Source organism: Scedosporium apiospermum, assembly GCF_000732125.1.
Source record: "Scedosporium apiospermum strain IHEM 14462 chromosome Unknown SEQ_SAPIO_0100, whole genome shotgun sequence".
NCBI lineage: Eukaryota > Fungi > Ascomycota > Sordariomycetes > Microascales > Microascaceae > Scedosporium > Scedosporium apiospermum.
This window is the reverse complement of record NW_015971801.1, coordinates 206,524-231,837: the sequence shown is the minus strand read 5'-3', so window position 1 is coordinate 231,837 and position 25,314 is coordinate 206,524. Positions and strand designations below refer to the sequence as shown.

At 51.1% G+C, this 25,314-nt stretch overlaps 4 protein-coding genes and 1 pseudogene across 4 annotated transcripts; 3 read left to right on the top strand and 2 right to left on the bottom strand.

Moving 5' to 3' along the window:
• Positions 1-1,827: 1,827 nt before the first annotated feature.
• Positions 1,828-2,675, bottom strand: SAPIO_CDS6119 (RNA polymerase II subunit A C-terminal domain phosphatase SSU72; the record flags this gene model as incomplete). Its single annotated transcript, XM_016788303.1, has 2 exons — positions 1,828-2,485; positions 2,554-2,675. The coding sequence occupies 2 exons, from the start codon at positions 2,673-2,675 to the stop codon at positions 1,828-1,830; spliced, it is 780 nt and encodes a 259-aa protein (XP_016642060.1).
• Positions 2,676-4,500: 1,825 nt separating this feature from the next.
• On the top strand, positions 4,501-5,594 carry SAPIO_CDS6118 (NADH-cytochrome b5 reductase 2; the record flags this gene model as incomplete). The annotated part of the gene is made up of 2 exons (XM_016788302.1): positions 4,501-4,942; positions 5,026-5,594. The coding sequence occupies 2 exons, from the start codon at positions 4,501-4,503 to the stop codon at positions 5,592-5,594; spliced, it is 1,011 nt and encodes a 336-aa protein (XP_016642059.1).
• A 700-nt stretch (positions 5,595-6,294) lies between these two features.
• SAPIO_CDS6117 (Uncharacterized protein) lies at positions 6,295-8,825 on the bottom strand (the record flags this gene model as incomplete). Its single annotated transcript, XM_016788301.1, has 6 exons — positions 6,295-6,883; positions 6,969-7,294; positions 7,349-8,118; positions 8,172-8,405; positions 8,602-8,623; positions 8,706-8,825. 6 exons carry the CDS (start codon positions 8,823-8,825, stop codon positions 6,295-6,297), a joined length of 2,061 nt encoding a protein of 686 aa, XP_016642058.1.
• Positions 8,826-11,575: 2,750 nt separating this feature from the next.
• Positions 11,576-16,742, top strand: SAPIO_CDS6116 (ABC transporter; the record flags this gene model as incomplete). Its single annotated transcript, XM_016788300.1, has 8 exons — positions 11,576-11,908; positions 11,969-12,619; positions 12,692-13,505; positions 13,568-13,840; positions 13,895-14,722; positions 14,805-16,015; positions 16,087-16,588; positions 16,645-16,742. 8 exons carry the CDS (start codon positions 11,576-11,578, stop codon positions 16,740-16,742), a joined length of 4,710 nt encoding a protein of 1,569 aa, XP_016642057.1.
• A 5,157-nt stretch (positions 16,743-21,899) lies between these two features.
• On the top strand, positions 21,900-23,507 carry SAPIO_CDS6115 (annotated as a pseudogene; the record flags this gene model as incomplete).
• Between the last annotated feature and the right edge of the window lie 1,807 nt (positions 23,508-25,314).

Genomic DNA, 25,314 nt, shown 5'->3' with positions numbered 1-25,314 from the left:
TCCATGCGAAGTACTCTTCTCCATTTTGTACTTGTTCTGAGAAGCCCACGATGCCTTCATTATCTTCGAACACGTAAAACCTAGATCTGGTCTGAGACGGCTTTTACGGTAATAGCATGTCCTCGAGGTAATCTACTTCGTAGCCGTCTAGTTCATCCGACGGCGGTAGAATGCTACAAGTACCCCAGACTCTTCTCAAATCTCGAAGTTCCCGTCCGCTGATCAGGGGCAAGCCGGAGAAATAAGACAAGAGACTCAACGCCAACCTTCCCCCCCTCGACTAGATCTTCTTCCATTTTCCAGGCTCTCGTCTATCCCCTCCTTGTAGTCTCCGCGCAACGCATGAACAAAAAAGAAGGATCTCAGCCAGGATGCCCCACTGACAATTTATCTACATATATGCGTCGCCTTCTCAACTCCCATGTCGGCTGGCCCGTTTCCCCCTTAGTCCTTGTCGCGATCTCTCGACTACCACCTCAACCCACGGGGCATGATTTTCCTTTGTCCGAACATTTCGCCAAACCAGTTCTCCAAAAGACGACGCTGTGGACGCATTAACTTGCCCTGTTGATCTTGACCAGATGTTCGGTTTTCTCTTGGGAAGTTTGCGCTTTGGCCTTGTCTCGACCACTGCTCCGCTGCCTTGTCTCGGCTCTTGATGCTGTGTCTCGATAGAATCGTTTTCTTATCTTAACCTCTCGACCATTGTCGTAAGAACTAGAGTGCTTTGAAGGAAAGAGAAAGAAAAATACTCCTTTCAGAGGCATGCGGCAACTGAACACTCTCCTCCCGCCCGGCCCGTGTTCTAGTTTCGTTTCTCAGGAAGGTAAAAGTAAATAAACATTTCTTTGATGTCTCGAACAACAACTCCAAGTATACGGGGCAGTAACCCGACTCTCGGTTTTCCTCTCTTTTAAACTCTTCGCTCGTATATCAAGCCGCGGGAACAAGCATTATATTGTTCTTCAATAAATGAGCCTCCGAGACTGTTGTTGCCTCTGTCCCGTCCATTATCGTTTGATGTCCCGCACACATACGAAGATCCCAACTACCATATCGTCCTTTCTTCTAACAAAAAAGTCCACATGGTCAAGATCGACAGGTCCGACAAGGTTAACATGCACACAAGCCGGCCACGGGGCATGACGAGGCCCGCCCTCTTTATTTTCATTCTAGAATAATCTCCCTTCGCCCATCCTCGTCGCCCGTTGTCCGAACCCCAGATTTCTTGCCCCGTACCTGCATAGGGCTCGGACTTTCTTTTCTGTTTTCTTCTCCTCACTTCTCTCTTCTTTGATCGACCTCGATTCAGTGTAATGGCGACCGGGATTCGACAAACCCTTGGCGTTGGCCTTCCCAGCCGCCCAAGTCACTCTGCCTGGGGAGTGACGTGTTGTGTTTCGTCTTGAACATAGAAGAGTTCGGTCGGCTTCTCCTCCGATGTGAGAAGACCAGACAATCATTCCCCATCCTGGGCACTTTAGGCAAACGCCGACCGGCAGTTCTGTTTAAAGAGAGTGTATGTATTAATAAGTCCCCTCCTCGCTGAGCTTCCTCGCCAGTGACGGAGATGTTTCATCTTATTCATTGTGCTGTCTTCCTAGTTTATGCCGTGGGGTATAAGATCGGATAACTCCCAAAAACGCCATAAAAACCAAACCCGTCCCACCGACCCTGCCCCCGTAGAAACGAGAGGCAATGAATCATGATACAAAAGTGGCATGTCTTCGTAAATCGTCTGCCGTAGAAGAAAAAAGGAAAAGAACTTCCGCGAACATCATCGGAAGAAGTAATAACCCGGTCCTGTAAAGGCATGGGTGGGCCTGCTCAGAACCAAGCCAACGTCCAAACAGCGGGCAGATTGGGCCACCTCTCTTGCCACTCAGCCAGGATCTCCGGCACCCGCTCATCAAAGCTGGCCCTCGCAGACGAGCTGCCATTGTCAAAGGCAGTATGGCCAGTGCGCTCCCGCTCTTCTACCGCGGCCTTATTAAGCGAGTTGGCCAGGTCCAGGATGCCTCTGCCGCCAACCAAGGCTTCCTCGTGGTTATCCTTGATATCGACGTTGAAAACATGGACGGGCCGATTCAGCGGCGCGCCTCGCCAGTGGAGGTCATCGATCACGGCATCCCAACATCTCTCCTCACAGGTAAAGACAACGTCTACGATGCCACCCTCTGTGCCTTCGCTTCCCTTGTCATTCGAGTGTTGAAGTCTTGGGAAGCCAATCGGCCAGTCCTGCCACCTCTCGGGACCCCACTTGACGCCGCGATTACGTTCCAACATGTTGAGTAGACCGTTGGCCTTGTATAGCCTAGGATCCTTCGCTTCAAGCTCCTTGTACATACTGTCGTATGAGGTCTTATTGAATTGGTATACATTGGGCTGCGTGATGGTCGGACCGGGTAGTCGGACGAGGGATCCTGTTCCGAAGGAAATGACTGGGTAGTTGGCCAGAGATAACCTCAGATGTGCCTCCATAGATCTAGCACTCATGGTTAGGAGGGAAATGGAAATGACGCAAGCGGCAAGAGGCAGACTGGTGTTTCATACCTGTTCTGATTACTGGCACAAACTGTGCAAAACTTGAGCTTGAAGTCCGACGACCCATGGCCATCGCCATTCTTGGTCACATCAGAAGCTACACCGTTACCGTTCGTTACTTCCGTTGCCATGGTCGCAAGGACTAGGATCTCCTCCTGACTATTCTACGTTTCTACAACGCAGTTAGCAAAACTGGCTTGGCAAGATAGTTGTCTGAGGAAACAAAGGAATGCATCCTGCCGGGGAAAGTCGTTCAGAAATTTGTTGCGTATAAAATTTGCTTCAGCACTTTTGAAGAAATCAGACAGCTCCAATAGATAGAAATCATCATAGACGACCTGGCAAGGATATAATAAGCATCACTAGTAATACCATACCTTTACAATATCGAGTTTGAGAGAATCTAGAAGCGCAATGATGGCTTGTTGCGCGTCTTGGAATTGGGTTCAAGGAGAAGGAGGATTTTGCATTGGAGAGTTTGTTGGAATGCAGGTGCTCTGGAAGAGATGGTTTCCCCAAGTCATGTCACGTGCGTGGACCCCACCATCAAAAAGCTACATTTGAAAGTACATTCTTCCTGTCCCCCACTTCCCGCTGAAGAAATCGCTGCGGAAGCGGAAGTGGACAGTTCCTGAGCTGAGGAACCTAGGTTGGAGAAACAGCTGCACTGTACCTGTGTATTAGGTATTTAATGATCTTACTTGTGTAGCAAACTAAGGCAGAGAACGCGAGTGCACCGTCCTCGGTCAGTAGTCCGGTTCATAATGCGCGGGAGCTCTCTATCCGAGCTTAGTACTACGCAATATCCCAGAGGCCTGGCATCTCGATTATATGTTACTACGCAGAGGTGTGAGTAGATTTACTTCGTAATTCGACAGCTGTGTTGCTGCCATTTGGCGAGAAGATCAAATTTCATTAACTCAAGTACCTGGATTACGCTGGCCTAGAGCAGGATGCCCGCGGGAGTAACGGATCGTGCCTCTGCGAAAGGAAAAGCTAAATCCGCGGCCCATAGCTGTTATCTACGAACCCTCCCCGAGTTCGCCGTTCATGTCATGATGTGGATTTCTAGATTCCACGAGGTAGGGGCGCCAGCTGTTCACTAGCCCTGTACCTTGCCCTGAAGGCAAGCCGAAATATTTGAATCATGGAATTTTCCTGATAAACCCGAGCTCAAGGAGGGTACCTCTCACGTCATGTCCACGTGGCCGAGTGAACTACTCCAACCGGAATCGGAATCTTTTGGTAGACAGCAAGCTTCGTTATTACTCCGTATTTCCGGAGCTGTGTCTCTAGGTTCTCACAACGGTGCGGGAGTCTCAGCTGGGCATATTCATGTAAGTGAGGCTTCATCTGCAGTCAAACGTCGCTGGGGGGGGAGCTTCGAACGGCCTGCTTCGGCACTGGAGCTGTCCCTGGCCCATTGTGACGTTAGCTCCAATTCGTTTTTAACTTTGGTGCCTGTCCATCGAAAAATCCAGCATCCAAAGATATCAATATTTGCTCTCCAAAAACTCGATTCCACTCAACAAGCGCCAAGAATATATCAACTGATGTACCTCCATTAATATTTATAAGCCCTGAGAAATGCTCGACCTGTACCAAGACAATTGCACGCATCGCATTGTCACAGCTCGACCCTGGATTAATAATGAACCAGCCCCAGTAACCGAGATCTTGCCGGCGCGGACATGACCCAAGCTCCCAAAAGCTCCGAAACAAAGAGCAAGAAAAAACTTAGTAATGTCAGTCGATTGATGTCATGCAAGGCACATCTCTCGTCACAGCAGTCCTCTGAGAGACAAACTCTCACCACCTTGTATTCTCCCTCAAAATAAAAGGTGAAAGGCACAAACACACTCTTCCCAACCGCCCCATCTTATCAATCGCACTATACACCCATCCCACACACCCAATTGATCTTTCCTTTTTCCGCGGAGAATACCAACCACAACAATGTTCGCTCGATCCGCCGCCCGCACTCTTCGGCCCCTCCGTTGCCAGGCCACGCGGTACTACAGCACCGCCAGCGCAGCCACCCCTCCCCCTCCCGCCCCCAAGAGCGGCTCCAACGCCGCCCTCTACATCGCCGGAGCCGCGGGCCTGGGCGGCGCGGCCTACTACTTCCTCGGCGGTGCCGCTGCCGGCAAGAAGATCGACGCCTCTGCCGCCGGAACTCCCGCGAAGGCTGCGTTGACTGGCGGAGAGCAGGGATTCATTCCCTTGAAGGTCGAGAGCGTCGAGAGTGTCAGCCACAATACTAAGAAGCTGCGCTTTAAGCTCCCCGAGGACGACATGGTTTCTGGTGTTCATATTGCCAGCGCCATTTTGACCAAGTTCAAGCCTGAGGGTGCTGAGAAGCCCGTTATCAGGCCATACACCCCCATCAACGACGAGGGTAAGTCTTACGATTCCTCTCTACTTTGTCTTTCTGGCCCGATTCCTGCTTCAATTCCCCTAACTAACAAAACCCTCTCGCAGAGGCCCGCGGCTACCTCGACCTCCTCGTCAAGGAATACCCCAACGGCCCCATGTCCACCCATATCGCCAACCTCAAGCCCGGCGACGTCCTCGACTTCAAGGGCCCCATCCCCAAGTACCTCTGGCAGCCCAACAAGCACAACCACATCGCCCTCCTCGCCGGCGGCACCGGCATCACCCCCATGTACCAGCTCCTCCGCGCCATCTTCTCCAACCCCGACGACAAGACCAAGGTCACCCTCGTCTTCGGCAACGTCACCGAGGGTGACATCCTCCTCAAGAAGGAGCTCGCCGACCTCGAGAACAGGTATCCTCAGCGCTTCCGCGCGTTTTATACCTTGGATAAGCCTCCCAAGGGCTGGGCTGGTAATTCGGGATTCATCACTAAGGACCTTCTGAAGACTGTCCTTCCTGAGCCCAAGGAGGAGAACGTCAAGGTCTTCGTCTGCGGTCCTCCTGGTCTTATGAAGGCTATCTCCGGTCCTAAGAATAGCCCCCAGGACCAGGGTGAGCTCAGTGGTATCCTAAAGGAGCTGGGTTACGGCAAAGACCAAGTTTACAAGTTCTAAGCGGGAGAAGGAATAGAAAAGAAGAAAATTCATTGGTGTTGAAAATGCCTTGGTGCTCGTCTGCTTTTAGCGCTGTTCTCAGAACCCAGTGTCACAAAGTGTGTATATAAATAGCCAAGAGAGCTTCAACCGACTCCGTCACTGCTAGGCGGGTTGGTTGTATCCTGTACGTATGATACGAGAGGGAAATAAATGGTCATCGTTAGTTCTTGGGTAATTCTCCATGGTTCATGATCGTACTTGGTTGTCATGGTTGCCAGACACACGGAAATCTCCCATCGTCACTCAAGATATAATTACACAACTGTTTGGAACACACTGAAAGAACAGTCAATTTATGATAGCCGCCAAAAGCCGGCTTTCTGAAATAAACAGACGAAAGAATTGAGACCCTAACCGTAGTAAATGACGTGCCCTCAAGGTGCCCCGGAGCAGAAAACATAATGGTTCCCTAAAAAAAGCTACTTGATTGATGCGTTTCATTTCCGCAACCGTCAAGTAATCATCGCTAAAAGCATTCGCAATGCCCTTTGATTATCTACGCGCCTTACCGTCTTCTTGCGCCAATTTTCGTATGCCCATGAACAGAGAGAGACTATCCGCCTAGAAAAAAAAAAGGAAAGAAAGAAAAACAAACAGAAAGAAAGATTGAAAATGAAAGAAAGAAAGGAAAGGGTCAAGGCAAGTTCGCAGGATAGCGTCAACTAGCCTCTGGTTTAGGATCCTGTGTTACTGGCGTTGGAGCAACCCGTCTCTTCTTGGGCTCCTTCACCTCATCCCTCTCTGCCTCGCTAGCATCCCGCTTGACCCCAGCAACAGTGCTCGTATTGCGGGGGGTCTCGGGAGGAGTGGTGATCGGGACTCCCGTGACTTTGCCAGAATTCGTTGCCACGATGCCGGGGACGCTTCCGACAATGAGAGGCGGATTGCTCAATACAGCTGTGGAAGCCTGGGTAGTGACCGATGAGGCCGATGTCGACCTCGCTGGAGAGCTGGGACGTCCAGCCGGGAACGACAAGGCAGGAGTAGGTGGCGATGGGGCAGTGAAGGAACCGGTAGAGTTCCTGTGCTGATGACCATGGTACGGTGATGGTGGCGCAAAAGCCGAGGTGGGTGTCAGCACTGGCATGTTTTGGACTGGCGCTGAGGTTACTGGGCCCGAAAGAGTAGGATTCTTGAGACTAGGCACATCGCCAGTATAAATCTCACCAAGTTCTCCAGGTGCAAAGGAGAGCGTAGAGCAGAAGCCGTCGGAAGACGTTATCAGAAGCGTCAGACCATCACTTGACCTAAAGTAATGTTTAGTAGGGTGTCAAGCACACACAAATAACAGGGAGGGACCATGGAGAAGAGAAACGCAAATATTAAACTTACCAGGTGAGGTCAGTAAAAGTGGCACAATGAAGATTGCTAACAACACAAAGAGGCGTTTGTTGCTGGGTATCATAGAGGAAGACCGAATCTTGGGTTGCGACAGCGTATATCATTCTATACGGTAGAATAAAAGCGGATTTGGGGCCGCCGGTAACCGCCGTGGCAGCGTCAGAGTCGGCGCTCGAGGGCTTCACTTGTGCTGATGTCGCATCACAAGTGGGGGGTGGTGGAGGCTCCATAACCTGCGACCCCGGTGATGGCCCAGACAGAGGCTCCGGTAGTTCGGGTATCGGTTCTTCCGCTGAGGATGTGTCGATTGTGATATGCTTAGTTGTCACGGGTGTTTGACGCAGCTGATAAAAGATTGGCGAACAACGCACAGCAACTGACGGCTTCTTATGGCCGGGCAAGTGGGCAATGGGAGCCTTGTTGATGCCGCCTCGCGTGTAGATGTACACGGTGTTAATGACCTCATACGTTGGTTTCGAATCCTTATCCGTCTGGTGCTGGGTTTGGTATTGCCCTGAGGGAGTCAACAGAAGACTGCCATCAGGCGTAAAGGTCAACCGTCGAAAGAAGGAGGTCAAAGTCTCGTTGGCATACAGGCTGGCATTCTTGACTCCCAAGCCGGTATTGAGGAAAGATGGCGGCTTGGGAGACGCTTCCATCGGCATGACTGCCGGGAGAGGCATGGAAGGGGCAGGGGAGGGTGAGCGCCGCGAGGAAAAAGATGACCTCCGGCTGTGGCTCATAACGCTCGGGGGGTTCATCGGGAGAGGGAGTGAATTGGGCGTTCCAGGTGCTGAGGGGACTGGCGAGTTGATAGACGCCGACGTGACAGAGTCGGCTGGAAGCGGCGCACGAACACCGAAATCCGGCGGCGCAGGGCTGCTGGATGAAATTCTTCGAGGGGGAAGATCGGCCTTGGCATGACTCGCCAACTTTGGAGGCTTTGCATCATCATAACTGTTCAGGGTATATTGCCCGTCCTTCGTACGGAGCGAGTAGATGTGGACGGATCGGTCAGAGGATTGAGTGGCGATGAACTCGTTAAGAGGATCCCACGCTACACCCTGAACATAATGGCTATGCTCTGCAATCTGCCGGACAAGATATCCTGGAACCAAGTCAGAATCAATATACGGCGAAGCTAAGAGCGTAGGGTGGATCAGCAAAAGCGACGTGAGGTGGAGGACAGCATACCTGACGCCGTGTTATAGATGCGTGCAATGTTATCCATGCTTCCGATAATGAAATGGGAGCCGTCCGGGGACCAGGCAAGGTCATAAATCTCGGCACCACTCGACCGGCACATATGCCTGGCCCGCCACGTTTCCTTGTCCTCAAGACCATCTGAGCCGAAGGCAGTTTGGTGTGTTTCAGAGAGTACCCAAAGAATGACGTTCCCATCATCTCCAGCAGAGGCCAGAAGATCGCCTACGTTCCATCGAAGGAGGTTAGCACAGCCCAATCCCAATTGTGCCGCAAGGCTACGCCAAACTGAGATGATAAAGGCGGCGCAACAAGAAGTACAGGATCGGATTGGAAGTACCTTTCGGGGACCACCTGACGACATTGACAGCTTGTGTGTGCTTCGCTAGTGTAGAGAGATATTCAACTTTTCGGTTTTCACCCTCAGCTTCAATTTTCCAGAGCTAAAAGTCAACTCGTCAGTCGATTGCTCACTAGAAGGGGAGCAAATATCAGTGCGCAATCTGCGGATCTGGATGACCGTACCCTGACATTATTGTCTCCGCCAGCAGTGGCTAGCCTTCCCTTGCCATTGGGCTCGAAGTGTGCTGAGTAGACTGGGGCATTCTGGTCGTGCCAGTTAATGATGAGGGGTATGCTCTTCATGGTGACCCTAATACCATGGGCAGTTGCGGATCGGAGGGAACGACGAGATGTGAAATGATGGTGTCGAGGGTCGTCGACCAGCCCAGCTGGGCAGATGGAGTCGTGGAAGCTTCAAAGAGCGCCAGAGTTAGCAAGGAAGAGGTCGGAAGGAGGAAGGAGCGAACTTGGGAAGTATGGAGACGGGCAAGAGAAGCATGCAATCGACACTTGAGGTGAAGAAACCCCATACATATCTAGCTCTTGGAGGGGCAAGCAACATCAGGTTATTGCCGACGGTATAGACTCACACTACTGCTGTGAAAACACCGAAGTCTAGTGGTGGTGGCAGAGGGCGGATCCGGTTCACTGAGGGTCTGCGAGGCTGCTCGGATCGTTACGTGGCGGTCGAGGTCGCACGAAAGGGAGAGGTGGACAGGGTTTCAACAGGGATCCCGGAGATTATGAGACAGAATTTATGACGAGGTTATCGTGCGAAGGAAAGAAGGGAAATAGCTTGGAGGGGTTAGGAGGCAGAAATCAATCAACTTATGACAGGGAGAGAGTCAGATGCACGAGGTTGAGAAGCTGGCCGGGGCCGAGAGAGGAGCGAGGACGTGAGGAATTAGATGTTGTGTTGAATCGTATATGGACTGGGCTGGATCATCAATTGATGGATTGAGGTGCAGAAGTACGAAGTACTACGCCCCATTATGTTTGGTACGAGAATACCTCCTTGAACAATGCTGAGACGTGGGACGTGGTCGTGACCGGTTGAAGAGCTTCTGGGGTTTAATGGAAAGCACGACCTGGACAGGTGCCGCGTTTGGAACGTGTCTGGCCAATCAGACGGCGTGTCATTGGAAGTGGAGCGGAGAATGCGCACCGTTTAGTGCAGAAGACTCGATATGCAATTAGCTATGTGGGAGTTGAGCCTTTTTGGGTTCTCAATATCCTTGTATCGAGACCATCATGTCTTCTGTAGGTATGTCACGTGATATAATTCTTCTTCTCTGGCTGGTTGATCTCACCGCCAAGCAGAGAATTCTGACTTAGACCCCCCGGACTCAGCAACGATAGAGGCTTTAGTGAGGTATAAAATGTGAATTCATGGCGGACTTCTATCGCCTACAAGAGAAATTGGACTATCCCAAATCGTGGATTCTTCTTCAGAAATTCCAGCCCTCAGCTGCAGCTATGTTGAGTATGCTTTTCGTAACTCCTCCCGTCAACCGTTCCAAGTGCTTTGGATTGTTCAGCTGCGCCAATGACAAACAGAAAAAGCAAACGGCTGTACGCAAACTCACGTACCTGAAAGTGGAACAGGCGTTCAGGCGAGACTGGTTCATTCCTCTTCTTTTGCAAGTGCTTCCCGCACGGGAGAGCTAAGAGTTTTGCGTTTGCCCCTCTTCTGCAGCTCTGAAGCAATTGGCTGCAGGCGGGACAGCTCAATCCTTCCGGAAGGGCCTCGACTACGGCCGTACGCGTGCTATCAATGGACAGGCCCATTAATTTGCGTTGGATCGCCGGTGACTCTTTCTCTGAGCACGACATCACCGGCATGATACGCGAGGTACGTGTAATGCAACGTTGAAGTAAGCACTCTCGAGACTGAGAGTGGTCCACAGTGAGCGGCCAAACCCCACAATGTTTGGCTGCAAAAGGGACAGGAACCATCTGTCATGCGAAGCAATCTCGAGCTCTCTTGACGTTCCTACTGGCCAGCGCTAGTGATCGTATCAATAAAAGCAATCTATGCAGGTTACCTCCATCAAACCGATTAGAAGATTGGAATTAATACCTTCCAAAGATTATCGGATCAGGACTCGAAGTCGTGAGATTGATAGAGACCCGTGACTCTGTAACCCAGGCAGCCAATGGATGGGTGCCTTGCCTTGGTTGATAACTGGCCCTTTGCGTTTGACCTGCTCATTTCGAGAAGGTTGCAAGGCAGAGGTGCATTATCAAACATGAAGGGCCTTTTGAAGGCATGTCGCTGCCGTGCTTCCGCCCTCCAAGGATAGCCTCCCCCGTCCGTCCTCTTCGCCATCCCGCCATTTCAATCGGAGCTTGGGGGATTTTAGGCACCAACCTCGACGTGTCATTCTGATAGGCCAGGGTAGGAATGTTATGCCTTGAACCGCCATTCCAAACAGACGAGAGACAATCGCCTCAAGTATACAATTTTCGGTCGACTGCACTTGTGAAGTGCCGATCGCAAGGCGGTGAATGCACAAACGGGCATCCCCCAGGAAGTACCTCTGTGAAAAGTAACTTTGCCCGCTTCGTTTGCCTCGCTCAGTATACTTGCCGCCCTGCGACTCAAGCGACCGGTGCGATGGCATCTTTTCGTCCTCCGCTCTTCGGCTCCTCTCTGTAACTTTTTTTTTTTTTTTCTTTATGGACTTAAGGGACGGAGGACCCTCTCCACAGCCAGCCACCCTCGTTCTTCTTTTTCTTCTTTTGGGTAGTCTGGATCCTGCGGCGGCATCTTCGGCGCTCATCTTCAAAACCATCTCCTCTCAAGGGAAGGACCTCTTTCCCTTTGAGGGAATCACCCTCTCAACTCGTCCCTTCCGCTGCTGAATTTGAGTCATGTAATATTAAAAAGAAAAGGAGAAAAAAAGGAAAAAAAGAGGAAAGAGAAGAGAAAAAGAAAGACAAAAAGAAGTTGGTATTGATTTTGGTGTCTATTTACGTTCTTTCTAAATTCTGTCTTGTTATTGTTGCGCTCCTTACCGTTGTCACTCATTTCGTATTAGCGGCCTCCCGAGATGGACCACAACCCTCAATTGGCCCTGCGCCTGCGCATCGAGGCCGCGTTCACAGTCGTGGTCACGATCCTCTGCTCGGTTCCGGCCCTGAGGGACGTAATTGGGCTCAATCGCCGAGCTACTCCTCAACTGAAGAATGGAGAATACAAGGACAAGGACGGAGAAAGTACCCGGGAAGATGTCGAGCGGTTTTCCTCCAAGGTGCCCAAGGCCTTCGTTCTGTTCTTTGCAGCCCTGGGTCTCGCGAGCTCCGTTTACATCTCGGTGATAAACACCCTGCCCGGATCGTCAGGTTTTCTACGCGCGGATAACTGGTTTTACACGGCTGTTTGGGTAGGTCTTGCTGAGTGACTCTCCTTGCGTGGAGATTTCGACTAATTTCATGGTATGAAGGCACTATACGGATTCAATGCCATCTACATCGCCGCGAGTCGAGATCCGGTACGCGCCTATGATATTGGCGTGTTCCTCGCACTATCGGCTTGTATCCTCTTAATCGTATCTCTCGATCTCGAATATGCTCGAATCGTGTATCTCGTTGGAACTAGTCCCACTCTCACGTACGTGAGGGCCGCCGCCTTCGCTTCCATCATTGGTTTTTTGTTTTCCACCGTGTCACTCCCAAGACGCCCCGATGTCTACAAGGATGGCCGCGTGGTCAACGGCGTGGATACTGTACCTGCCATTAGTAGCTTCACCTTTCACTGGGCGCGGCCAATGTCGAAGCTTGCGAGAATCAAGAAGGACCTTGATATCGAAGATTACCCAGCTCTGGGATTCGCCAATCGAAGCGAGGATTTGTCCAAAACCTGGGTCACGTATCCTAGCCAACCCCGACTGTGGAAGGCCATCTGCAGAGTTCATGCTCGCAATCTTTTTATCCAGATAAGTTTGGCCGCTATCAAAGGCACTACCGGGTTCATTCCCCAGTGGTTCACGCTTCGGTTGCTCGAGACGATTCAGGGCGGAACTGTTGATGGTCACTGGCCCGTCACCGTCTGGTTCATTGTTTTGGGCCTTACTATTTCCATTTTTGCTGACGGGGTGAGTTAATTTCTTGCGGGCGCATTCTTTCGAGACGGGCAACTGCGTACTAATATCTTGATTTCGCCATAGGCTCTCGAAGCCTGGTTGTATTGGATTAGCACTACGGGACTCTCGCTCGCGATCCGTAGTCAACTCTCCGCGTTAATATTCGAGAAATCAATGCGACGAAAGAACGCGAAGAGCGCAACCGAGTCCGAAAACAAGGAAAAAGACAAGGATGAAGACAAGGATGAAGACAAGGATAAGGGTAAAGGTAGTAATGTGGATAACGAAAATGACGAAGAGCCCACCGAGTCTACTCCGCTGCTAAATGGGAATAAATCCAATGACGACGATCCGAAGAAAAAGGAGGAGAAGAAGGAAGAGGATGAAGTGGCCAATCCCCTCAAGTCCAAGCAAGGGATCATCAACCTCATCGGTCTCGATACGGTCCGCGTCTCTTTCTTCTTTACCATGCAGTTCTACTTCACCAACAGCGCCGTTAAACTCGTTGTCTCCGTTGCCTTTCTAATGTATCTTCTCGGTTGGATTCCCGTGGCGGCCGGCGCCTTGGCCAGTCTTGCGCTCATCCCTGTCAACAACCGGTTTTCGAAAATGTACGCGGACGCTCAAGAGCGCATGATGAAGGCGCGAGATGAGCAACTGGCAGTGGTGAATGAATGCTTGCTGGGCGCACGACAGATCAAGTTTTCCGCTCTCGAAGATGGCTGGGAGAAGAAGATTCTCAAAATCAGAGAAAAAGTCTTGTCTACTGTTTGGGACTCTTTCCTCGCTGACACTGCGCTGCTGGGTTGCTGGATTGTCACGCCTCTTGTGTCATCTGCGACCGCTCTAAGCGCGTACGCTATCGTCAATAATGGGTTGACTCCCAGTGTTGCTTTCGGTAAGACTGTTCCCGCTGCAAAACATACCATGCTCTAGATGCTAATTTCAAAATGTCTATAGTCGGTGTTGCTGTCTTCAGAAGCTTGGAAGCTGCTTTGAACATGATTCCAGAGCTCATCTCGGAGTTTTTCGACTCCTGGATCTCGATGAAGCGAATCGAAAAGTATCTCAACGGGCCAGAAATGACACGCATTGTAGATGACGGACCCCAAGTTGCCTTTGAAAATGCAACCATCGCCTGGCCGGTCGATGACGAAGTCGACGAAGCAGATCGATTCATTCTCAGAAATATCAGCCTGGAATTCCCTACCGGTGAACTAAGCGTTATATCCGGTAAGACAGGAAGCGGTAAAAGTCTAATTTTATCAGCAATCATTGGTGAGGCAGATCTACTTGCGGGCAAGGTCTTTGCTCCCGCCGCGCCTTCACTGGAGGAAAGATTTGACCAGAATGCCAACCGCGGAAACTGGATTATCCCAAGCGCGAAGGCCTATGTCGCACAAGTCCCATGGATCGAGAACGCCACATTGAGAGAGAATGTCCTTTTCGGGCTTCCATATGATGAGGAGCGCTACAATGCAACGATCGATGCGTGCGCCTTACGCAAGGATCTCGAGATTCTAACTGATGGTGACGAGACCGAACTTGGAACGAACGGCGTAAATCTCAGTGGTGGCCAGAAGTGGCGTGTTACTCTCGCTCGGGCAATCTACTCTCGCGCTGGAATCCTTGTTCTCGACGACATCTTTTCCGCTGTAGATGCCCATGTCGGGCGACATATCTACGAGCAGTGCCTTACCGGCGAACTCAGCCGCGGTCGTACGCGTATCCTCGTGACTCACCATGTCAGTCTCTGCCAGCCAAAGACTAAATTCCTGGTCGAACTCGGAGACGGAACTGTACAGCACGCCGGTTTCGTCGACGAGCTAAAGCAAGACGGCACCTTGGACCTGATCACGAAGCATGAAGAAGCTCAAGCCAAGCATGAGGACGAGGAGGCCGAAGATCTCGCCGAAGATGGCGACGGTGACGGAGAACCCCTAGCAAAGGTGCCCTCCAAGGCCAAGGCGCCAAGGCAGTTCATCGAAGAGGAGCATAGAGAGAAGGGCTCTGTCAAGCTCAATGTCTACAAGGTATACATTGAATCGAGTGGTGGGTTATTCCTGTGGGTGTTCGGCATCTCGATGTTCCTGATATCCACGGCGCTCTCCATTGGTAAGTGTTAAGGATCACAACAGCATTTCCCCTTCCTCCCCTACACTTTCTTTTCCGCTCACGCAAACTTTTCCTATCTTAGGACGCTCGTACTGGCTGAAGATTTGGACAAGTCCCGCAGCAACCGAGTCGGATCACTACAACGAATATTCCGCTTGGCTCGAGGCCCAATCCGCCCTCCAAACATCGGTAGAGCCTGAGAAGCCACACAGCATGCAATTTTATTTGGGAATTTACGTGGCAATTTCAGTCATTTCGGGGATCATATCCACCTTCAGATACTACTACACGTTTATTCTCAGTATCAAAGCTAGCAAGGTACTCTTTGAGAAGATGACGTTTGCGGTCCTTCGGACGCCCCTTCGATGGATCGACACCGTTCCCGTCGGCCGCGTGCTCAACCGCTTCACTGGAGACTTCAACACCATCGACAACACCCTTTCCAGAAATGTAATGTCCGCAGCTAGTGCCGGCCTCAACGTCGCTGCCATCTGCATTGCTACGAACATCGGTACCTGGTATATTTTATTCCCGGCCATCATGCTCGTCTACATCGCCGTGGACCTGGCGAGGCAGTACCTTGCCGCGGCGCGACCGTCAAAACGACTTGAGAGTACCAACAAGTCCCCAGTGTTCGAGCTCTACGGCTCCGTGCTATCAGGTGTGAGCTCCATCCGAGGATTCGGCAACGGTGCTGCTTACATCCAAAGGATGTACGAACGCCTCGACAAACACGCCATAACATCTTACTACATCTCCGTCTACAATCGCTGGCTCAACTTTAGGATGATGCTCCTGGGAACCGTTTTCACCGGCGTGGCTGCGACGTTGGTCCTGCTCACTGACGGCATGACTGCCGCCCTTGCCGGATTTACGCTGTCGTTTGCTCTCGATTTCATCAACTCTATGAACTGGGTCGTCAGATCCTACGGCAATGTCGAACTGGATATGAATGCCGCTGAGCGTGTTATTGAGTACATGTCGCTCGAGACCGAGGACCTCGGTGGGGAGCACCCACCCGCCGCGTGGCCGGCCGAAGGAAAAGTCGAAGTCGAAGACCTAGTTGTGGGCTACGCGGACGATCTTCCGGCGGTGCTCAAGGGTATCTCTTTCAAGGTGAATGCCAAGGAGAGGGTTGGTGTTGTTGGAAGGACTGGGGCTGGGAAGTCTTCTTTGACTTTGGCTTTGTTTAGATTCCTCGAGTCGCGATCCGGAAGTATTTTCATTGATGGCTTGGATATTTCCAAACTAAATCTGACGGATCTCAGATCTAGACTGGCCATTATCCCGCAGGTACGTTAAATCCCCAAGTCTACGGTTCGATTTTTATCTATAACAAGCAGACCACTAACGAGATGTCCTAGGACCCCGTGCTTTTCTCTGGAACGGTCAGATCAAACCTCGATCCATTCAACAACTACACAGATGCCGAGCTCCGCGATTCCCTCGAGCGCGTGCACCTAATCGGCTCATCCACGCCAGGAACCGCCACGCCCTCCAGCTCAGCCAACACTGCCACGGGCCCCGCCAACGCCAACATTTTCGAGAACCTCTCGAGCGCCATCTCCGAAGGCGGCGGCAACCTCTCGCAGGGCCAGCGCCAGCTCCTCTGTCTCGCCCGCGCCATCGTCGCCCGACCGCGCATCATGGTCCTCGACGAAGCCACGTCCGCCGTCGACATGCACACCGACGCGCTCATCCAGCGATCGATCCGCGAGCAGTTTAACGATAGCACGCTTATCGTTATCGCACATCGGTTGTCGACCATTGCGGACTTTGATAAAATTCTTGTGTTGAGTGATGGGCAAGTTGCGGAGTTTGGGACTCCGGCGGAGCTGTGGGAGAAGGAGGGGGGTGTGTTCAGGAGTATGTGTGAGCAGAGTGGTGAGAGGGATAAGCTGACGGCTATTGTCCTCGGTAAGGAGTGAGCCAAAGCCACATTGAAGATGAGCGCATATTGTTCGTCATCTTCGCCACAGAAAAGAAGAGGAGGAACAGAGGTGTTGGCGATGATGACTAGTGGATGAGTAGTGGTTGGAACCGGATAGATTGGACTCTCCATCCCCCAACATGAATGACCCTCCTCACTTCAGATCCTCACACCACAGCATTCACGGATTAAACATCCATTGCAATCTGCTTTTTGTCAAGCATGAACATCCTTAAAACATCACCTTCCTTCGATAGCGCGTTTTAGCAAAAACAAAAAGGAGAAAAAAAGTATGGTTAGTCCTTTAGCGAGATTTTATAATTTATGGAGCAAAGAAAAGTCGAATTCCCCGGTCATCGTTTTTCAACTAAAAAAGTGCAATAAAAGAGAACTCTTGCAATTCCTGTCATCGATCTCTTTGATTCACAGGGAGGAACTAATATGGTGCAGCTCTCCCTGCGCTGCCGCTCGATAGCTATACAGGACCCGATAGATGGCTCGCTTTTCAACGGGCGTTTGGTCTAGGGGTATGACGTCAGTTTTGCATACACTCAAATGCCTACTGAAAGTCGCTGGTTCGATTCCTGCAACGTCCACAGTTCCTTTTTTTGCGCCTTCGCCTTTCTAGCAACTTTTCCTTTTTATCCTTCTTTTTGGAGGTGTCTGGTTGCATTTGACACCTACAAAGTGATTGGAAGTTCACATGTTTTCATTCATCCTTTTTTAGGCTGTCTTTAAGAAGTAGGTTTAGGCGTGTTGGACTTGAGATTGAAAGGGAGGATCGCCTCAAAGTGTTTATGCATCCTCGTCTCGGGAAGCTTTATTAAGGGCGATGCAAGGGAGGTAAGGCGAAACCTAATAGCTGTTTGTGCATCCACGGTCAAAGACATGCTCGGCTGACATGCGTCGTGTGTCGCTTGCGAGCTTTGTTGAGCAGTCCTCGAGTCTTAACGCTGGTGGCGCCACCCCTGTTCATTGTTTGTAACTTTGTGCTTCTCTGTCGTTGAGCACAAACCCATTGTTAAGCCCATATGCAATTATTGAGTCTACGTTCAACTCGCCAATACTCAAGCTTTTCCCCTTCTTTTTGTGGTCGTTTCTTCGGTCGCACTGCATTTGTCTGTATTATCAAGTGAAGACGGCCAAGCCTCGTCTCTTCATCGCAGAGGAACCATCTCCCTTCTCGGTGATAGACAGCTTAATGTAAAATAGCGCAGGCTAAGAAAGTCCATCCCCAGACCCAATCAAATCACTTGGGAACAAGTCTTCTACAAACACAGCTTTTACAAGACTATTCCACTAATTTACCCAGCGACTCGAGATCGATCTATTAATTACACTCGACGAGAGCAAAAAAGAAATCTACAATTCGCCGTCGAAAAAATTGGCCAAAAAAATTGGTAGCTTCTCTTTGATTGAGCGTGTCATCCTTGTGCAGGGACCATGCTAATCTGTAGGACTTAGTTAGTATATCGCTGTAAGGAGGGAATTCATCTGGGAGATATTTACCTTCTCTGTATTTTTGCAAATTGACCAAATGCCCGAAGGCGAAAGATTCGTTCTCTTATTTGATACTTAAAGCTACCCTTTCAGCGCCAACACCCACCAAATCGCTCCATTCAACCTTGACAGCCCATTGCCATCAACCCCGCCCTATGTCCCCACACACAACCTGAATTGATCGAGGTTGCGCCGGATCGCAAGGTGGTCGGAATGCCAGGCGCTTAGCAATGAAAGATGTTTAGGAGGGCAATACTTATTGAAGATAGAAACGTTGAAGTTTAAATTCTCCCTCCATCAACTCCTTGCTCACCTTGCGAGTAGGACGCCCTGGGCGCACGGAGGCAGGAGGCGCATTCGCGGAGGGAGATTTTTTTCTTTTTCTTTGCGACGACTTGCAGCTGGACTGGTTCGCGACGACTTCTTCCTCGCCGGAGCAGATCTCGCGCATTCATAACCTCTCCGGGCTAGAAATCATCCTCTTATTCTTGAGACTCGATGACTCGTTGATCGGCTCCGCCATCTCCTTATCCGAAAGGAATCTGCGATTCCGGTGCTGATGCGCCGGCGCAGCCTGGCTGGGCAAGGGGATCGATCACCCCCCGGCGCTGGCTGGCGACGGTAGGCAATCAGCCGAAGTTAGCTGGGAGTTCTTGATAAAACGCCTTGATAAGTCATGGGTTGAGCCATGAGCTCGCCACTTGTCGATCTGGGGGCAGGGTCTTTACCGCAACCCCTGGCAGAAAGTTTGTCCGTTCATGGATCCTTCTTAATAGTGTGGAAGGAGAGGAATATTCTACGGAGTATCAGCGTGACTGGGAACCAGGCGATTCTTACCCCCAGGACCCAATCATCAGCCCTTGCTTCCGTCCAGCCATTTTACAGTTTATTACTTGGTACAGTAATAACGCACGTTACTCGCCATCTTTGAGGCCCACGGTATCCTCAAGTACAACTACCTTTTAGCGGAGGTTGGAAGACCACCTGCACCCTGCTCTGGCATTTTCTATTATTGGCATCACCTGTGCGACAGGCCCCGCCCTCAGGCCCTTGATTGGCGGTTTGCGGTTTTTCTCTCTGGTTCCCTAAAAACTGTTTATGTATGCTGTGGTGTGTGATGTCGGGCCACGGAGCGCAAGGAAGGGAAACACAAGCCGCTCACAGGCGGGATTCCCAGATAGCCCAACTGCAGCGTGTTACTGTCGGACGGGATCGATTCGATCATTGATGCCTAGCCGGGAGATGTTGTTTCTGAGAGCTTCTGCCGTGTCGGTTCTTGCATGAAAGTCGGGGTCCTCTGCGTGGGGGAGAGGGCCCTTTAGTGTACGACGCAGGACACTAAAATAGCTGGCGATGGCTGGGCGTATGCCAATGTAAATTGCGCCCTCTGTCGTTGCAGTTGAGCCCTCAGCACGACGAAGTAAGCCTGAGTAGAATACTGGGGCTGGCAATTTCTGTTGTGTCATGCACTGGACAAATTCTCTGAGAAGAGAGTTCCAATTTGCTCCTGGATTCGCCGAAGTGTCGCTTCATTTTCCCCCCCTTCTTCTTCATTTTTCTTAACGGATAATAGACAAACCAAGAGTTGTTGGAGAATGTAGCATTGAATGGTTGTGGTGTCGTCAATCCCATCAACACCGATGTCCAACGGGCCAAATTGTGGTTGCGGCTTACTCTCCAGCCAGGCAATTTGGCTTCAACCCTCACCACAACAATGGCCCAGGTTAGTATCGTGTCCTCGCATCTCTCAAGTGCACTACAAGCCAATTGCCATAAAACATTTCTGTGCTCGATCATGGTCAGGCCGCTTTTCGGACCACGCTCCAACGTTCAATGTTCAGAGACATTGACGCTATCCGACACGACAGCAGAGCACACACTCCACAGGGAGCGACTGGTCAGGGATCCATCAAGATTGATCAAATGAGGAATGGGGCAGGCACACGCACATTGCAAGCAGCTGGTGGGGCGGTTAACGAGGGTCTTCCTGCAGGCTTGGGGTAGTTTGTTTCATCTCTCAGTCGATCTCGGATTTCCAACTTCTCGTCCCGTCTTTCCCCAAAACAAGTTACTTCGTCTGTCTTGGGTGCCTTTTGCTGTATTCCTTTTTTCGACCTTCTTCCGACGCGCCCCGTCGACTCCTGGATAAATGATAATACGAGCGAATTTGCCGTGGACGCTGGAAACATCATTCCTGCTCTTTGGTATTACTCGTCGCTGTTCAAGCAGCTGTTCGATGTTGTCTTGCGATACCGAGGTAGAGGTACGCGGCCTTCGTACTTCATCCTTGGAGTGCCATTCTGATTATACAAGTACTTCAACATCATTAGACCAATCAGTCAATTTTGAGAGCGTCGTCTTCAATGTTGTCTGTGCCTTGCTCGCTGCTCCTTACTGCTTTCGCAATTCCCGTTAGAGTTACAGGACATTGAAGTCCACATGGACCAGTGCACTCCAATGTCGTAGTAGCAACACATTGGTAGCATATATCGTACGAAGTACGAGGCAATAAATAATAATACCTGATTGTCAGGGATGTGCGACAGGCGGGCACTTGGGGGGGCTGCTATTCTTGAAGCTGCAAAGAATGAATTGATGTTCGCTTTTGTACCCGCCGTGGAGTTCCCCCAAGTACCTCTACATTGTACCTACAATTGCACTGACCTGGATGGGGTTATCAGCCGCCCAGCTGGTCCTGCCTGGTCCATCCTTCTGTTCTCGTAGTGGCTGTTCCGGTCCTGACTTCCCACTTCCTTCCAGCGGGCTACCCACGAAGTCGTAGGGCAAGTACTAACCACCTTTGACGAAGCACCCTCCTCCATTGTCCACGCCTCCACGCCTCCACGCCTCCACCGCCTGCTGGCGTTCCTCTTCAGTTCTCGCAACCTCCTCGTCTGTAGCCGCCAACTTTCTCCTCCTCCGACTCCTTTCCTTCGAGAACTCAATATTCCGCCGGTTTCTCTGCACCAGGTCCTCAACCCCAACGCAGGCAGCTTCCTCGCGAAGAGCCGGCCGAATTCCATCTTCGCATTTTTATCTTCTCATTTTCATCAACACCTTTTCAGCGTCCTTCCACTTGTTTCCTTTCACGTCATTCCTTCCCGCATTTTGCGATAAGTCATCGATTCCATTTCCCATCTCTTCTTCACCTAATCTTCGCCTGCGCCTACGATTCAGCCACCAGGCTCCTTTCTCTTCTTCATCGAGGCTGCTTGTCGGCACACCTTTTTTTGATAATAGCAAACTGCATTGGGCTGTTTGGTATCTCTTTTTACTCAAAAGTTTTTTCTTTTCTTTTTTTCTCTTGTTTCCCCCCCAAATATTCATGTAGGTTGATGGCTGTCCCTCCTTGTCTTTCATGATTGCCTTCCCCCTCCCCACCCTGCTTGCCCATCAACAAAGTTCTCCAACAGCACACATACACACACATAAGTGGCAATTCACCAAATTCTGTGTTGTGAGAAAAAGAGCAACAGAGAGAAGGCAGCTAACATTAGATGAAGCTGTGATAGGGGAATTCCGTATTTTGTCGCATCCCAGTGATTGCTCTCATCACCCAACAAGCCCCGCTTTCGCACCTCTTCTTCCATCGCAATTCGACAACTTGGCTTCACATCTTTGCAATTCAAACAACTCCCTGCCTGTACCTTGCGCTGGGGCATTCGCAGGTGCTTGGCTCTGGACCGAGACATCTCTCTTAATACCAATCCTCACACAAAAGACAGGTTGACAAGAATGACCACGACAATGTCTTCTGCTTCCTCCCCACCAACCTCTCCACAGCCTGCGACCTCTCCCACCTCCAGCGCAACCCACCCTCCACTGCCTCCGCTTATAACATCACCACCTTCTCGTCGGAGCACACTCTCTAGGCCAATGTCTCTTGCTTCCAAGCACCGGCTCTCTCAATACTCGACAGGCTCCGGCCCCGCCCGGTCACGGCCACCCTCCAGTATATTCCCGCTCTTCCCGTCAAGTCTCTCTTATACACTAGTCCGCGATTTCGCCTATCCTCCGATGCACCAGCTGCACTATGGGCCTCCCCCGGAACCATCCCGCCCGCCGTCCGGTATGACGACCCCCGCGAGCGAAAGTAGGCGACTCTCGGACCCGCTAGGGCCATCTTGGGAGAGCAAGGGAGGCTGGGATCCCATCGGCTGGGGACAGGATCCGTATAAGAATGCCGAGGATATTCCCCCCATTCTCCTCGGCGACGGTCCTCCTTGGAGTGAGGATGAGGATTTGCAGAGTCCCGTGGTAAGCTCCCGCCATCGCAAACACAAGTCCTCTAGCTCGTATCCCCGGACGAAGCATCATCGCCACCACCATCACAATCATGAACAACAGGGAGAATCGTCGGTTATGAACCCCGAAAACTACGATCCTGAACGAGGATTCTATGTCGGAACAAGCGGAAATGGTAGCGAGCGGTACTACGTGAACCAAGGCGGCGAGGCAAATGGCCCTGGTGGCGAATACGTGACCTATCCTCCCGATCAAGCGAGACATGCGGACAACCCTTACCGACTACATGACGAGCAACAGCCCAGGCAGTATGCCGATCACGATGGCTATGGGTCCGACGGATCGAGCTGCGCCTCATCGCCTGGCTATTGTGATGAGGATCAGTCCCGCTACTCGCGCGATTACCAATTCACCATTACCTCGCCCGACGAAGAGATGCATGGCAAGGCTGTTGCCCTGTACGATTTTCAGCGAGAGAGCGAGAACGAGCTGCCCCTTGTCGAGGGGCAGATTATATTAATTTCGTATCGCCACGGCGAAGGTTGGCTTGTTGCTGAGGATCCTAAGACTCAGGAGAGCGGTTTGGTACCTGAGGCGTATGTTCGGCTTCTCAGGGATATAGAGGGAGGCATGAATAGTCTCTCGGGGACGTTGGCGGAGGGTTCCGGATCTCCTAACGATTCCGGCACTCCTACTCAGGCCGAGCATGGGACTAGCAACTATGGACACACCCCAACCGCCAGCACCGCTTCAAATGGCTATCCCCAACCTATAGTGTCGACGTTCTCCACGTCGAGCCGCGATCTGGACCCGTACCCGACTCAGGCACTCGGCATTCAGGTGGGGCAGACTCCGCCGCAGGTAATTCATTACCATGGTCAAAGAGGTGGGAGCCAGGCAAACACCCCGACCGTTTCCAATCATCACGATGTCGGAATACTACGTCGAGGTAGTTTCGATGCGGCAACCCATCGGGGTAGCCAGGACAGCAAGCGTCGAAGTGATGCCCAGATGGCACCAGTGCCCGAGGCCGAGAGCGTACAAGAGAAGGCGCATATAGGGACCAAGGAAGCGGCAAAGGAGGGGGCCTCAGAAGAGACAGCGCGGTAGTAGCCCATTCCTTGGCGTACTCACCAGGCGAATATATATCTATACTATATACCATCGGATACGGGCGGAGAGTGTGGTCGAGTTTGATAGAGGCGTTCTGCGCAGGGACTGTCCTTCGACAGATCGGGGCAGTTCCTGTCGCTACGCGTTGCTCTTTTACGACTATTGCATGGGATCATGAACCTGTACATGTACTATTGGGCAGCGGGGTTTCGGGTTTCTTTTCATCTACGAGTTTGGTGGAGCGTTGTGTGTGATTTGTTGATTTTGTGTGTTTTTTTCCCGGTGCCTTTTCTTCCTTCACAATGTACTTCTTTCGGTCATCTTCGTCTAGTTTGATTTTACTCTGCTCTTTTTGCTGCAGTTTACACTACAGTGCACCATTCGGCCTCTTTCCACTACTTTGAGTTTTTCACGCACGCATATATACAGCCCGGTCCCATCCAGCCCTTCCAGTCGGACTACATGTTGTTACTCGGAGCTTGCTGTCCGTGGCAGACGAGCAGATGGAGCGATCACGCGCCGTACTCACGACACTTTGGCATACACTATATAGCGGCCTTTTGCGTCCGGCTATGACTGCGATACTTCTATTCGACACTCCCCCCGGACGCGAAGAAGAGATATAGAAGACTCGATAAATTTTGCTGGTGGAATGGAACGGTGAACTGAGAATGACGACGGGGATAGGAAGTGGCGTATTTTGGTCTGGTGGATGGTAGATTGGCGTTGCCTACTACAAATTAGGCCGGGCATAACAGGGCGGCTGGCTCGTGTGGGTCCTTTCCCGAGTCGATTGAATTCAATTTGAACTTTTTGAAGAGAACAATCCTCTTTCGGTGGTTTTCCTTTTCCCATTGACCACGCGTTTTCTAAGTCTGGGCGTGGACCTGGAACGGGAAATTTCCCCATGTCCGGGATATTGGAGGGTTTTTATATGACCCCGGTGATGCTACACCCTGTAATTAAGTGAGACATGGATGAATTTAGAACAGCAGTCACGTTCGAATGGGATCGAAGATGTACGAGTTATATTACGCCGACTTTGTTGGTTTTAGCATATAGCTCGCAGTGCCGGATTAATATAGGCTCCAAGACTTGGAGAACCTGGTGTTGAAGATGAAGGTGCACAAGTACGAAGTAGTAACGCGGGCTATTGGCTATTATCGGAAGAAGAGGTTCCATGAAGGTACGATGAACGCCATCTTGAGACATCATTCAGCTTGTCATATAATACTGACAAGCCATGATGGCGATGTTGGAACAACACTAGCTGGACGTAGTTCTTTTTGGTCATTTGGGCTTAAATCTGGTTGTCGTTGATGGACGAACTTCAGACGCCAGCGGCTGCCAAATAAACTCAGACGCGTCGCAGTTTCACGCACAGACCACCATCACTACCGACACCGCCTGCTTCCAGCTGTAACGGTCTAATATCGCATCGGTACTTTGGTACAATCCGACGGTTGCTGTCGCTACGCAGAGTAAACAAAATATTCCCGGAACCTACAGCAACACACACTCGTTCAACCAGGGAAGTCGCCCCTCCTCTCCCCAATAGCATCTCGTCCCCTCCCACATGGTGGTTCGTGACCCCCCCTGCTCGGCTCCTACATTGTACTCTTTTTCTCCATCATTGCACCCCCCAATTCATCCACCATTGGAGGTCAGAGAAGATCAAGACGAATTCGGTAAGAGGTCTTCCCAAATCGGTCATTGTTGGAGGTGTTTTCCCTCTCATCGATCCCATCGTCACATTCTTCCTTGGCACCTCTTTTTTTTTCGATTCAGCAACAAACATCATCGA